This window comes from Rhizophagus irregularis, chromosome 5 (genome assembly GCF_026210795.1).
Source record: "Rhizophagus irregularis chromosome 5, complete sequence".
NCBI lineage: Eukaryota > Fungi > Glomeromycota > Glomeromycetes > Glomerales > Glomeraceae > Rhizophagus > Rhizophagus irregularis.
The window spans coordinates 2,137,230-2,150,830 of record NC_089433.1 but is presented as its reverse complement, the minus strand read 5'-3'; the positions used below and the strand labels follow the sequence as shown (position 1 = coordinate 2,150,830).

Genomic DNA, 13,601 nt, shown 5'->3' with positions numbered 1-13,601 from the left:
GTTAACGCGTCATGTATTGTTATTTCAACAATTAGGCATCTACGAGCAACGTAATTATGAAAAATGTAGTTATGACAAATACACATAATAATTAATAAAGCAATGTAATTTTTATTAAATCGGGTTAAATTCTCTTTTCACGCGTAGTAAGCATACAGTATAAAATAAACCTTTCTCCCAGCGCATTTACGCAAGATAACTATTGCTATTAAAAAAATCAAGCGATATTATCTAAAAAACTTGATCCACCAATAAAATCTCAATAAAATTACTACGCCTAATCATGTCCAGTTTATCATTGATCAACTCTTCGGGAGTCATGCCTTTTTTGACCTTAACCGCTGTTTTTTTGTTCATTGGTCCAGTGTTAATCATGGGGATCGCTACCATGTGGTCAAATCTCAAACAAAAATTTCCGATGGACTTTCTGCACGTGTCACTAGAATCGTCAATGATCTTAATACAAAAAATAATACACCGGAAATCGAAAACATCTTCAGTAAACTCACTGCGGAAATTAATACTAAAATCACCAATGAATTTTCCACTCGCCTTTCTGAAGTTAATTCTTCCTTCACTGCGGAGCTTGTGAGAAACAACAATGAACTTAATAAGAAACTTACTGGAAAAATCGCTAAAATCAATTCACGTGATGCTGGCTACTTCTCTGAGGCGCAGAACATTTTATCGATGATCAACAATATTGAAGAAGACTGCCGTAATGATTTTGGCAAAATTTCATCTGAATTCAATTCGGTCAGGGCCTCTATTGAAGCTCTCCGAAATGAAATGATCCAATGTTATGCAATTGCCCAAAGACTTCAGATCGAATTTGATCAGTTGAGTGAGAACCAATCCGAGGCTTCGAATCGATCACGTGGAAGCGCTAATTCTTTATCCGGTAATTCATCCGGTTCATCCAATTCATCTCTTGTGAAAAATAGGAACCGTTTTAAGAGAGTTTTTGACTCGGAAAAGGAAGTGGGGGAGACTAATGACTATGCGCTTGAAACTGTGAGACGTGAAATTCGACATCTTACCGGGGAAAAGATTGGAAAGAGTACTGTAGAAAGTTTTTATTATGGTAAAGGGGAACCAAAATATACCACAATGATGTCAATTATGAGATGGGTAGAAAGTAAAGAAATTGCTAGTTTAGATAATAATAATGCGAGTAGCGCAAATAATAATAACGAAAATAATATGGGGTAGTGAGAAGGAACCGCCATATTTGGCTTAGAGGCCGGCGTGATTCCTCCCTTTAAACGAGATCTACTCCAATGTCTTTTATTACTTTCATTTTTACTTAGCCGGCCGGCTCTTTCTCACATATTACTTTACAAAAATATAATAAAGATTGTACTTTGAGTTTTTTAAACATGTTTCATGTTTTATGCTTTAGCGCCTTCGGTCAAGTGATATTGATATTTATTTTTTTATTAATTACATTTGCTTTCGTATTCTACTGCATCGCACTTACAGTCATGAAAAAATACAAAATTTACTAAACTAATATAGCTATTTACAGATATGAAAAAATCCCGCTTTAATACAGAATAGCAAACTATAAAATCACTCTCGATCCGGCTCATTATAATTAATATAAATATTAATCGTTTCAGCGCTCTGAAAAAATGAGGGCGTCACGAGTCTGGAACCAGAAGAAGGTGGTCTTGATATAGAGGGTGTTGTTGGACGTGATCTATTAGGAGATCGAGGAATTCTTGATGGTTGTCTTCTACTCGGCGTGTTAGATGATGATGATGGCGTTACTGTATTGGGATGCTGTTGTGCTCCTAGAAATAATAAACATTTTTTAGTGTATCTTTCGTAAAAAAATATCACAATAAAGGCACAGTGTAAATACCTGGATCCTTCTTTTATAAGCCTTAGTCGTCTACATATACCAAATATATCACACTTGCGATGATTAATACAAAATATATAGCGTTAGGGAAAAAATCGGCCGGACATTGTCCACTTACAGGCCAGGCAAAATCTAGTCTGCCAACAATTATCATTTACTCACATAATAAGCTCGAGTTAGGGAAAGGAATTTCTTATTACAGGCTTCTCCGGTAAAATAATTCGTGTTATTATTTTCGTTAAGCTTGTTTGATATCTCCTTCCAGAAGTCTGTCTTGCTACATTTAGGGGTTTTATGGTAGACTTCATTACCAGTTTTACGTTCGTCAATGAGGAAACGGGTCTGCTCTTCATTCCACTCGAGAGACATTTTTACGGTTTTAAGAAAAGTGGGGTAACAGAGCAAGCAAAAAAGCCTTGCCTTTAAGTGCCATAGTTCGACTGAGCTGTGAATAAATGAGCGTCGTAATTGTATTAAGGCTAAAAAATGATCGATATAATGATTAATCGAATAATAATGGTGGCTTAGCTACTGCGCAAAATCTTATTGGCTGATCTGTAACCCATCCCGTGATTTGAGTTGCGAGAAGGTTGCGAGGAAGTGCCGGGAACTGTCTGGGAGCTAAGGTGATACAAATTTTTATGTTATAAATCATGCAAAGCGTCTTTGGCTAATCCCCCTGTTAATCACGAGAGATCCACAAACTGCATGTAAATATAAAATTAGCATATAAATTCCGAAATGTTTGTAATCAAATAAAAATGGATTTTGGATTTACTAGCATGTAGTCTCGCAAATCGGCTACAAATCATCTAATTGCTAATCAGTAAATCTGTATAAATTTGAATGATGATATTATCTAGTATAAGTTGCTAAATCATTGCTAGAATTCGCTGAAATTGCTATAATTCGCTAAAACGCTATACAGTAAATCACTAAGATCGGTTATAAACTATAAAAATGGTTAAAACTAACTATTCTGGTTTAAATCCTGTTGTAGTGCAGGCATTAAATAATCTGCAATATAGGTATAGTGATGAAACTCCAGAAATGTGGTGTTTTCGAATTTCTTATCCATTTAAGAAACTTCTCGAGAATAACCCAAAATACTTCTCCAAGAATGCTTTTATTCAAATGACTGAAAGATCATATAAGGATGGGAGATTTAGAGTCAGAGAGCGCTCAGTTTATATTTATTGCACTGTATGCGACTCCTTAGAACTATTCGTGAAAATACAATTGAATATGCGAATAATCATCTGAATGAATGCATTACTAAATCCACTAAAAAACATCTTACATATTCTAATCCTATTCAGAAAAAAGAAGGAAGAATAGCATTAGAATTAAGTAAAGATGAAATTTATGAGATTTGTGGTAAATTTACTGATTTTCCTAGTCGGGGTTTTAGAATTAGATGTGATGCAGACTATGAATTGTGGAAAAAGACTGCATATCATATATTTAATAATGCAAAAATTATCCAACGGGCTTGGAGAGCTTTCAAGTTGAAACCTGAAACTTGGGCAAAACGAGTTTGGAATATGGTGAGAAACGATAATACTCCTGACGAGAAGAAGTATTTAGGTATAACTCCTCGTGATATAAGAATTCCTGATGATCAATATGTAGACTATTTTGGTCAAAGAATTCTAGCCAGAGATGTACCTGCACATCATCAGAATGAACCTCGTTTGCGTAGTTTGTATTATCATTATACTCCACATGACTGGGCAGAAAAGAAGAAATACCAGTTATATGTTCGACTAACTACTGTAGCATATATAGTTACTTTTATAAAATCGTATCAGCAAGATTATAGATTCGTTGGTTATAGTGATTGGACTATTATGCTAAAATATCTAGCAAATCCTGGACATTACCATACTACTAAAGACTATTATAACAATATTGTTACAAACTTTGTTAAAATTTCAGAATATGCGCGATATAAATGTAAAAAGGAAGGCAAACTATATCCATGTAATTCACTAGAAATTGACATGTTCAAATCTTCCTATATTACTACTTTCGACGGAGGGTTAACTATTATAGATTTCTCAGATTTTAACAATAACTGTGACTATGTGCAAGAAATTCTCCGGACTATAGATTCTTTATTAAAATAATATGATAGCTATATAATCTGTATACATGATCGCCTAGTAAAATTGGTCGACACTATGTATCGTATCACCTGCTGAATTTTCCAGATCAGTCCTTGACCCAGATCCTGAATATTGTCTTAATAAAATAATAATATATTGTCCAGCCCGAAGTGCCTTCGGTCATAGGTGTACTATTATTATTTGAATTATAATAAAACTGGCCCTGGTGATTTATTTCACAAATATACCTCCATGTACTAATCTGATAGAATAAAGTGGTCTAATTTTTTGAAATTTCATGGAATTCCATTTTTTTACGCCATGTATAAATATATAATGGCATTTAACCAAGCATATTCTGAATTGCTAGCTAAGTTACCAGCTTCCATAATAAATGAGGCATGGATTCGTCTCACATCACGGAGGCGTAACCCATTATCTGAGAAAGAGGCCAGTGAAATTAATCCAATTGTAGAGTCGTTTTTAAAACATGAAGCTATTAGATATCAGAAAAGATTAATGCGCCAGAGATGAACCCAAAGTTGGCCAGAATGCCCGACATCGTTCAAAAAAATACCATTTATATTTGTCTCAGATAATGATACTCAAACTGATAATATCACTTGGCCGGAGGCGCTAAAGTATGATCACGAGGAAGAGAATAATCGCCGGGTTATGAATGAGCTTAAAGTACTATCCCAGCACCTGCTCGATTATAATAAAAGAACTTTTGAGAAGTTTATGCGAGATGTAAATCTAGAGTACAATGAGCGGGTTAATGCAAATAAGAAAATGCGCTATGAGATCAAAGATCTGAAGATGCAGGTGCAGGAGGCGGAAAAAGAGCTGGCATCCATGAAGTCAGATTCTACTCGTCCAGCTTCAAAGGAGTATCCCAACCTAGTCTAATCGCTAATGGATCATCTATCATCTTAGTAAAATCAAAAACTATAAAATTCTGATTTCGCAAATGCTTGTCAATAATCTTGGATGCCTTTTTCGGATCATCCGTATATTGACGCACAACTCTACATATGTCTTCTCTAGATCCACTCCCTCGGAACATGACTAGATGTGAGATATTTTCACGAATTATCTTTGGTACAGCTTGATATTTCTGAGTTACATATATTGGTGAGATGTTTTGATGCCGACCGCTAATAAAGTAAGGGACGATACGTTCTTGTATTTTTTTTGATTCAGCGCAAAGATCTTCAAAAACAATAACAGTGCTTCCTTTTGGGGAGAATTTGCTTATATCTGGAATTTTTTCGGCCTTTATTGTTTGAAATGAGATATTCTCCCGATATGGGTCAGGGCTATTTGCAAAAATATGGAAAGCATTTTTAACCAGCTCCCATTTAGGCTCAGCATGTTTTCCAACCAATACGAGGTGATCATTTTTAATATATCTATTCCCCTTCTTGCCTTTAAACATGCGCTGAAGTTTGTTGCCAAGAATAAGGTTTATAACCATATTAGTTTTTCCACTATGTGAGCCTTCAGTCACTAAAAGGCGAAAAGGCCAATCTGGACTATATTTATTACCCTTCATTCGATCCAAAGATTTTCTGGGGATCTCATTAACGTTATACACAAAGAATTCCATACAGTATTGCATATTATGCCAAAATGAATTTCTTAGCCCAAAAAATTTCTGGGATGGACCTATTCCTTCGCTTTATCCAAGAATCCTTTCTCGATCAGTGTATGCTTAATGAAAGGCAAAAGGTCACATGTGTATGGCACTTCGATAAGGCATATATCTTGGTCCTTGCATATATCCCGCTTCTTTTGATCGCGCATATTTTGTGATTTTAGATTTTCATTCCCCCGGTGATAGAAATTATTGTGATGATAGTGTTGAGGACCCTGGAATTCAAATGCAAGACGCAATTCCTCATTATATCCATCCAAGTGTAGCCCATCTAAGAACTTACCCCTACATGGTGGAAATTTCTTGCCTAACAAATCCTTAAAAATATATCGTACAGTTCTTTCGGTAGTATGATGGCAAAGAGGACACCATTCAAATTTTTTCATAATATATTTTAATGGATACTCCCACTGATGCGCACCATTCTTACAAGACCAAAGATATATGCTATGGCCATTTGTTCGTCCGGTCTTTCCTAAACATTGACCATTGCGCTTCTTAGCATAATTCTTCGCTTGATCTAGCTCGCTATTAGTAGGGGAAGCATATGCAATATGTACAGACAATATGCTTTGAGGCGGACGACCAACCCTTTCTGGATCAGCTATTAACATAAGTTCTTCTCGCACAAACCCGCGAGATAGTGCAAATTCACCATCGAGATAATATAAAACTGGCTCATTCTTTATAACAACAACTTTTTGAATTTTATGAATAGAAGGCGACCATATAGGGTCAGTTGCTCTTTTCTGATTCTCCATACCCCCTTCCCATTCTGCATTGGCAAGTAGGTAGCGGATAGAATCATCTTTCTTTAATGCTATTTCATCTTTTCCAACCGGGCGCTTATATTTTGTAGATGGTTTAGATTCTACTCGATCTAATACAATGGCTTTCACTGGCTCGAGTCCCCACTTTTCTGATCCTGGTTCTCGAATAAGGCGCGTGGGATAATTATTTAGATAATCAATAACTACTGGTATATATCTAACCCATGCTCTTATTAATTGAGGATCGGAAGTTATTGATTCAATAGCATACTGGATTTTGTATAGAATTTTTGAGAGTGTTTGGTTGAAACGCTCCACAAAAGCAAGTCCTCTATGACTATATGGGCCAATCACTCGAATTATAACATTGTGCTCTTGCATTAGTCGGGAAGTCTCGCCCATCCATTCTCGCCCATTATCTGTTTGAAGTAATTTAGGATAAGTAAGAGAATTACTAGGGTCATCATATATTTTTCTAAATGCTTTAACAACCTCAGAACTTTTCTTCGATCTAAGTGGAACTGAAGCTTTGTATCTGGAGGCACAGTCTATTATATTAAGCACTGCTTTATATTTTTTACCTCTATAACGATCATGTGTGAGAAATAGTATATCGCACTGATGTACGCAATTGGGACGTGTTATTCGCCCATAGCTGACTCTAGGGATGTATTTTGGAGAGGTTTTATTAATTTGGTATGACTCTTGATTTTCTAAAAAATCTTTACATTCACTTAGGCGGAATTGGTGCCCCTCTTTTTTACATACATCTCTTAACGATTTGGGATTAGAATAATAGCCAGTTGGGCGATAATATATTCCACGCAATATGATATTTTTTTCAATTCTCTGAGCCTCAATAGGGTCTATCAAGATTTGTGGTTGGCTCATTCTGATTCTCTTTTATAATCACAAAAAAGAATGGCATTTCGGAGGCCCCATCTAAGGCAAAGAAGAACATGTGAAGAATATAAAGCTGAGCTGGAGGAGGAGAACTACCATCTTCGTAGTGAATTGCAAGAGAAGTTGATAGTAACTGCCAAAATGAAAAGCAGATCAGGGAGCTGGAACGTGAATGTGTCCATTGTGAACAAGAAATCCAAACTCTTAACGGTGAAATAGAACGTCTTGAGAATGCTTCGAAAGAGGAGATAGCAGAGCTAAAATCTAAAATCTCCAGCCTAAAAAAGCAACTATATCAAGCTAAGAAGGATATTCGTGATAATGAAAAACATATTTCTAGTATAGAGAGTCTGTTAGTAAATTCCGAGGAGCAGGTAAAGAAATTGCGATGCTGGATCAAAACTATCTCATCACGAAAAAATTCACCGGAAAGAGGTAATTCTCCGGACTTGTATAATTCTGATGATAATATGGCCACAATCACAGAGCTAGCAAATGCTATAGATGGTTATCTAAATAATAGGACAACGACCAGAGATATTCTAATAGACCAAATAAAAAGGGCGACAAGGCAGATACGTCGAAAAGAGAATAATTTGCATCAGGATTTAGCCCGTGAGCAAAGAAGGCGCTATGATGCAGAAGGTGAGCGAGATCTTGCTATTACGCGAAGAGATCTTGCTGAAGGTGGAATGGCTAATGTTATTGGTGATCTCCATCAGTTGCGGACCAATGCTCAAAACCAGGTAAATAGAATGATAGGTAATATAGCAAGAAAGCAAACCCGTATAGGTGTACTGATACAAGAAAAATTTGCCTTACAATTATTGTATCAGCGAAATGCCCACCACTTACAGCTAAGTAGAGGGGATATAGGTCTGTTAGAATTTAATCGAGACAGGTTATATGAGCGATATGAGAAATGGAAAAATAAGACCCAAGCAGAACGCCAGAATAATTTAAATTTGCAAGGACAAATATTCGCATTACAAAATAATCTTTCACATTTAAGGATGGCAGGATATGCACCAAAAAGATTCTCAGGTAGAGCGGATGAAGATATAGATGAATTCATAAAAGATTACAGACTCTATCTTACGGCGGCCAATATCACTACTGCTAATGCAGGTGGTAAACAGAGAGCTTTAGAGCTATTCTGGTCCTGCTTGACAGATGAGGCATCGCGTTGGGCTGAAGATAAGCTTAAAGGTAAAAAATGGCGATTGAATCATGTAAGATGTGGGAATGCTTTAGCAAATATGGCCGCCGTAGTGGCCCTAAATAATGCTAACATAACGGCCGCCATGATTAATGCGCCTGATGGTACTCCACCACCAGGATTGCCAGCTGGAGCTACTGGCGCTACAGTTATCTCAGCACATAATGTTCACGCAGATGAAGATTGGTCTCTTGCTGATGGGTGTCCTGTCGATGCTGGTACAGCAACCAATGCCCGAATGGAGCTTTAAATAATAACAATCATATAGTCCTTCCTGATATCAATATTAGTCAGGTCATCTATTGGTTTAAAAGGAATTATCCTACAGTTGTTTGAGAGCAACAGGAATTGATCTTTGGCACTTTGACTCAAGGATCTGATTCAGTTAGAAATTACTATAGAAAGATAAATAAATATGCTAGCTGGGCTCGAATATCTGATCGTGAAAAAAGAATACAATTTATACGTGGCTTGACTCCTGAAAACAAGTTGGAAATGAAACGACTGGGTTTAAACAGACCTTTAAATGATGAATTGATTGAGACACTGGAAGAGATTGAAACAGAAAGGAATAATTTGCTTCTGGGTGAGGATATTTATAACCAGCCAATTACCAAGACAAAACCAAAAGCGCCTGCCCACCAGAATATTACTACAGAAGATATTGATAAAATTGTAAATAGTAGGATTCAGGCGTTACAACAATCGGTGCCAAATCTATCACCGGTATCTTCTTCTGGTCAGGAAAATATCACTAAGGCTGATTTACAAGAAGCCATAGCTAAATCCTTTCAAGAGACTATGTCTCGAGCAACTAAGATTCTAGATAATAGTAAAAAATCGGCCAATAAGAGAGGAAAGACCTTATTATTAGACGATTTTTAAGTGAACTATTAAGAGGGAAAGGTAGCGTAGCCCTAGCGATGATTATAATTATGATCCTGTGGATGATATTACTGACAGTATGGCTGGCATGACACTAAATAGTGCTACAATAAATGCTATCAAATCCGCCGTTAAAAGTGCCATTAAGAAATGTTCTAAGTGCGGTAGATTTGGACACACTTCTCGTAAGTGCTCTGTAAAGAAGAAAAAGAAAAGTAAGAAGTCTAAAAAGGGTAAGGTTAATCTCGCTATAGAACCAGATTCAGATTTAGATTCTTCTTCCAATACCTCATCTAACGATAGTTCTGATTCTGATTCAAGTTCAGATGATTCTTCCGATTCTGGAGGCGATAATACTGTTAATATTGCCAAGACAAAAAAAAAGTGAAGAAGGGGAGTGAATCTGAGAAATTATCCTCTAAAGAGATGTCTAGTGCCAAGCTGAGAGAAATACCACTAGAGGAGACTATTCGTAAAGTCCTTCATAGTGAGCTTAAACTAATCTTCCCCCACATTTTTTCCAAGATTCTGGTCTCATTGCGTCCAAACAGATAGTGGCTGCTACGGAGGCAAAGATAGTATCCCAAAATGATGTATCATCATCTTCAAAAGATTCGGATGAGTTCAGTCTGGAAGAGGAGTCTTTAGATGATCCTATGGAGATCGACTTCGTCAAGAAGAAGGAGCCGAAAACCAGTGTTGCGACCGTGAAGTGTAAAATCAGGCGTTTAAAGATTCCGGCTATGACTCTCAACTCTGGAGCTGAACCCCTATCATAACGGAGAATATTGTTGAACGCGTGGGAGATAAAATCAATAAATCTGAGATACATGATCTTGAAGGCATCTCCACTGTTCCCGTTGAATCTGTTGGGGTCGTACGCAATCTACCAATTACTCTAGCCCCTGGACTTACCATTCATGAAGATTTTGTTGTCATGAGATATAAAAAGCCGACGCTAATATTTTCTAACCAACTTTTAAAGAAATATAGGTGCGCAGTGGATTGGGCTACTAACGAGCTAAAGATCCCTCTTAATGGAAAGGATTATATCATCCCAGTGACTATGCATAAGATCAAGAATAAGCTCGAGGTGAATTGTGTGAGGACTACTCCCGAATGTGATGATCTGCCAGCTCCAGACAAGATTTCACAGGACTTGGATGCAGATGTGACATTAAAAAAAAAGTGAGTTATGAGGAGCTTGAAAGAATGTTATATAACACTCTTAAGTCTAAAGAAAATCTCAATGAATTATGTGAGGAGTTGTTATTACGTTATAATGAACTAAATGAAAAATATCTTTTACGTGGCTAGTATCCTATTCATTTCTTCTGTGATTTTTTCGCCTCTCTTATCTTCTTTCTCACAAAATGCTTCTAATTCCTCATTGCTTATATTTAAACTTTTTGAGCTTATTGAAGCTAGTGGTGTCTGAATAACAGGTAATTCAGAGATACGAACGGATTTAGACTTAGTTTTTTTTCCTCCAAACTTTTTTACCTTACTTCCAGAAATAACATTACATTCCACAGGGTCTGCTTGCTAAGGCGAACCAGGTTCTTCCGAAAATCGATTTATGTCTTTAGGATCTATTTGTGGATGGACTCCTCTCCATATTTGATATACCCGTCGTGATGATATTTTGTACTTGTTAGCCATGGCTTCCGATGCTCGCTTCATTGAATTTTTAGCTTTAATAATATCCTGAATATCTTCAGCTGATAGGGGGGTCGCATCTGAACGTAGATACTGAAGCATTTTTTACAGATAGATATAAAAAAATCTTTCGAAAAATTATCGGTGTATTTTCGATATAATTTCGATATTCAATCGATTTTTGTTCGATATTATCGATTTATTTTCGGTAGATTCGGTACATTCGATCCATCCGATATATTTGGTATATTCAGTACTATCGATATATTTTCGGTAGATTCAGTCCAGAAATTTTTAGACACATTTTTTATATTAGCAACTAAGCCGAAAAAAAAAGGCTATGACCAATGTATATACCTTGAAAAATATCAATAATAAAGATAATGATTCCTTTAAGGGGGTCGGACAACGACTTGGTGGTACATATGAGCAAGAGTTTAAAGAAAAATTATATTCCGCTATTAAATCTAAAGCCGAAATTAATGATCTCAGCGAAAAGCTGGTAGATAAGTACAATGAGCGAAAAAAGGAGTTTGAAAATAAAGCTAGCCAGTTAAACGCGTCCAGTACTAAGGTTAGATCCCAACTTATTTCTGAACGGAAGTCTCATTCCGAAAGTCAACGTAAGCTTGAAGTCAAATATACTGCTAAAATCCAATCGCTCAAATCAGAGATTAAAACACTGAAGAGAAAGGCGACTTTGGCCCAGAAAGCTTCGTCCGCTGACAAGGTCCAGATTCTTTCTCTTGAAACTAAAATACGCGAATTGGAAGGTAAGTTGGAGGACATAGATCTAGAGCGTACATATCATGATTTGGATGTAACGGGAGGGGAGTCAGCCCAAATAAGCTCATCTGAAATAGAATCCCTCAGGCTTGAATTGGAACGAGCGAAGGAGGACCATAATTCAAAAGAATATACAATAGAATGTATGGAAAAAGGGATAGAAACGACACATGAGATAACCAGTCGGGAAATAGATGCTTTGTATTCGGCGCGATCAAATTTAATGGAAGAAAATAGGTCCCTCAGAGACCAGTTAGAATTGAAGGAAAATAATGAAATATCCCCTCCACCCCCGCCTATGAATGATTCATCCCAAATTATTTCCGCAGGTGGCGCATAAATGGTATCATCAGCCCAATCAATACCTCTACTACCGGCTATTCCTATTGTTGCGGACTCCTTAATGTCGCCTATGTTAATATATTCCATACTTACCTTACTACTGATTGCAATTATATGGCTTGTGATCGGGAAAAAAATATGGAATATGTGGAGTGCCAAGTCGAAAGAAAGTGACCGATACTTTACCTACAAAAAATATAGAAATAGGCCAGATATTTATCATCTCAAATCCTAATCGACTACCGTATAAGTACTGGCGCGAGCGGGACTTCTCTGAATCATCTTTGGATGTGGGCTAATACCTTTTTTGATAAATCTTCGGGCGGATTTATTAATATCTTTTTAGCTTGGGCCAGTGTACATGCAAACAACCATCCAATATGGATCCGGTTACCTCCCTTACCATTATGACCGTGTTGTAGTAAATATTGATAGTCATCCATTACGATATCTCTCATCCCTTCCTGATCTGCTATTATTTTGCGAAATAACCATCTATCATCTTCTGTGATCGGGAGATGGATTTTGTTGGGTTCGAAGCCTATGTACTGGGAAACTTGGTCACGTAGTTCGGCCATTATACCAATAAAGCTTATCTTTAAAATATGTGGATTTTTCGGCTGATCGTAAACTTTGATATGCAAAATACTAATAATTATCTTCAGGCATATCCGAGGTCGGGCTGTATGATCGGAGGCCGGAAGAGATGTTTGTCTTGCAAACCCAGATCGAATATAGGAATTGAAGTTAGCCGGTATTATTACACGAGAAAAAATATATAAATAATATTATGCGAAGCACCTTAACGCCTAAGTTTCTTAGCTGAAATTTCCACATCCCGCTAAGAGTACTTATCCATATAATTCGATAATCTCGTCTATATCTGATTCGGATGAATCATCTTTTTTGCTATCCTGTAATTTTGACAATGTTCGGTAGCGTGTGATTTCTAGGCCAACCACTTTGTACCATATGTTTCAGAAATCTGCTAGTAGCTTACACGGTCCCTTTGGGACCCACTCATCCAAATAATATGATGTTAAATATTGTTCTAAGGACATTGCTCTGTGTCTCTTCTTAGTAACTAATTTATACATACTGTCTCTATACTCTATATCAACCTCAGAAATTTCTTTAAGCAATGATGAAAGTTTTAAGCGGATGGATTCTTCTTGCTTATCTAGCGCATTGAGTAATGATTGGTAATAAGCATTGTTAGTCAGGTGTTCTCCCTTGTTGGCATAAGTAGTATCAAATAATTTTTTCACGTAAATGCGTGCCCCTTCCCATAAATGAGATATGATGGTTTTATCTTTTTTCGGACCATCACGTAGGCTTTTGATATACCCCCTAATCCACTTTTCAGCCAATTTCTGCGCTAAGACATCTCTTATTTTTGATACCT

The 13,601-nt window shown here is 36.7% G+C and overlaps 8 protein-coding genes across 9 annotated transcripts; 5 read left to right on the top strand and 3 right to left on the bottom strand.

The window, feature by feature from the left end:
* Positions 1-1,572: 1,572 nt before the first annotated feature.
* Positions 1,573-2,236, bottom strand: OCT59_024988 (uncharacterized protein; the record flags this gene model as incomplete). Its single annotated transcript, XM_025331502.2, has 2 exons — positions 1,573-1,796; positions 2,026-2,236. The coding sequence occupies 2 exons, from the start codon at positions 2,234-2,236 to the stop codon at positions 1,573-1,575; spliced, it is 435 nt and encodes a 144-aa protein (XP_025186629.2).
* A 591-nt stretch (positions 2,237-2,827) lies between these two features.
* Positions 2,828-3,996, top strand: OCT59_024987 (uncharacterized protein; the record flags this gene model as incomplete). Of its 2 annotated transcripts, XM_066135465.1 has the most annotated exons (3): positions 2,828-3,070; positions 3,187-3,620; positions 3,683-3,689. In XM_066135465.1, the coding sequence occupies 3 exons, from the start codon at positions 2,828-2,830 to the stop codon at positions 3,687-3,689; spliced, it is 684 nt and encodes a 227-aa protein (XP_065991800.1). The 2 variants fall into 2 exon arrangements, with proteins under 2 accessions (XP_065991800.1, XP_065991801.1); XM_066135466.1 differs by having other exon boundaries at positions 3,187-3,996.
* A 1,825-nt stretch (positions 3,997-5,821) lies between these two features.
* On the bottom strand, positions 5,822-6,998 carry OCT59_024986 (uncharacterized protein; the record flags this gene model as incomplete). The annotated part of the gene is made up of 3 exons (XM_066135457.1): positions 5,822-5,847; positions 5,916-6,672; positions 6,984-6,998. 3 exons carry the CDS (start codon positions 6,996-6,998, stop codon positions 5,822-5,824), a joined length of 798 nt encoding a protein of 265 aa, XP_065991799.1.
* A 1,320-nt stretch (positions 6,999-8,318) lies between these two features.
* OCT59_024985 (uncharacterized protein) lies at positions 8,319-9,409 on the top strand (the record flags this gene model as incomplete). The annotated part of the gene is made up of 2 exons (XM_066135449.1): positions 8,319-8,742; positions 8,898-9,409. 2 exons carry the CDS (start codon positions 8,319-8,321, stop codon positions 9,407-9,409), a joined length of 936 nt encoding a protein of 311 aa, XP_065991798.1.
* A 79-nt stretch (positions 9,410-9,488) lies between these two features.
* OCT59_024984 (uncharacterized protein) lies at positions 9,489-9,797 on the top strand (the record flags this gene model as incomplete). The annotated part of the gene is made up of 1 exon (XM_066135441.1): positions 9,489-9,797. One exon carries the CDS (start codon positions 9,489-9,491, stop codon positions 9,795-9,797), a length of 309 nt encoding a protein of 102 aa, XP_065991797.1.
* A 38-nt stretch (positions 9,798-9,835) lies between these two features.
* Positions 9,836-10,601, top strand: OCT59_024983 (uncharacterized protein; the record flags this gene model as incomplete). Its single annotated transcript, XM_066135436.1, has 3 exons — positions 9,836-9,896; positions 9,965-10,123; positions 10,252-10,601. 3 exons carry the CDS (start codon positions 9,836-9,838, stop codon positions 10,599-10,601), a joined length of 570 nt encoding a protein of 189 aa, XP_065991796.1.
* A 113-nt stretch (positions 10,602-10,714) lies between these two features.
* Positions 10,715-11,170, bottom strand: OCT59_024982 (uncharacterized protein; the record flags this gene model as incomplete). The annotated part of the gene is made up of 2 exons (XM_066135427.1): positions 10,715-10,954; positions 11,039-11,170. 2 exons carry the CDS (start codon positions 11,168-11,170, stop codon positions 10,715-10,717), a joined length of 372 nt encoding a protein of 123 aa, XP_065991795.1.
* A 238-nt stretch (positions 11,171-11,408) lies between these two features.
* On the top strand, positions 11,409-12,194 carry OCT59_024981 (uncharacterized protein; the record flags this gene model as incomplete). The annotated part of the gene is made up of 1 exon (XM_066135423.1): positions 11,409-12,194. The coding sequence occupies one exon, from the start codon at positions 11,409-11,411 to the stop codon at positions 12,192-12,194; it is 786 nt and encodes a 261-aa protein (XP_065991794.1).
* Positions 12,195-13,601: the final 1,407 nt, after the last annotated feature.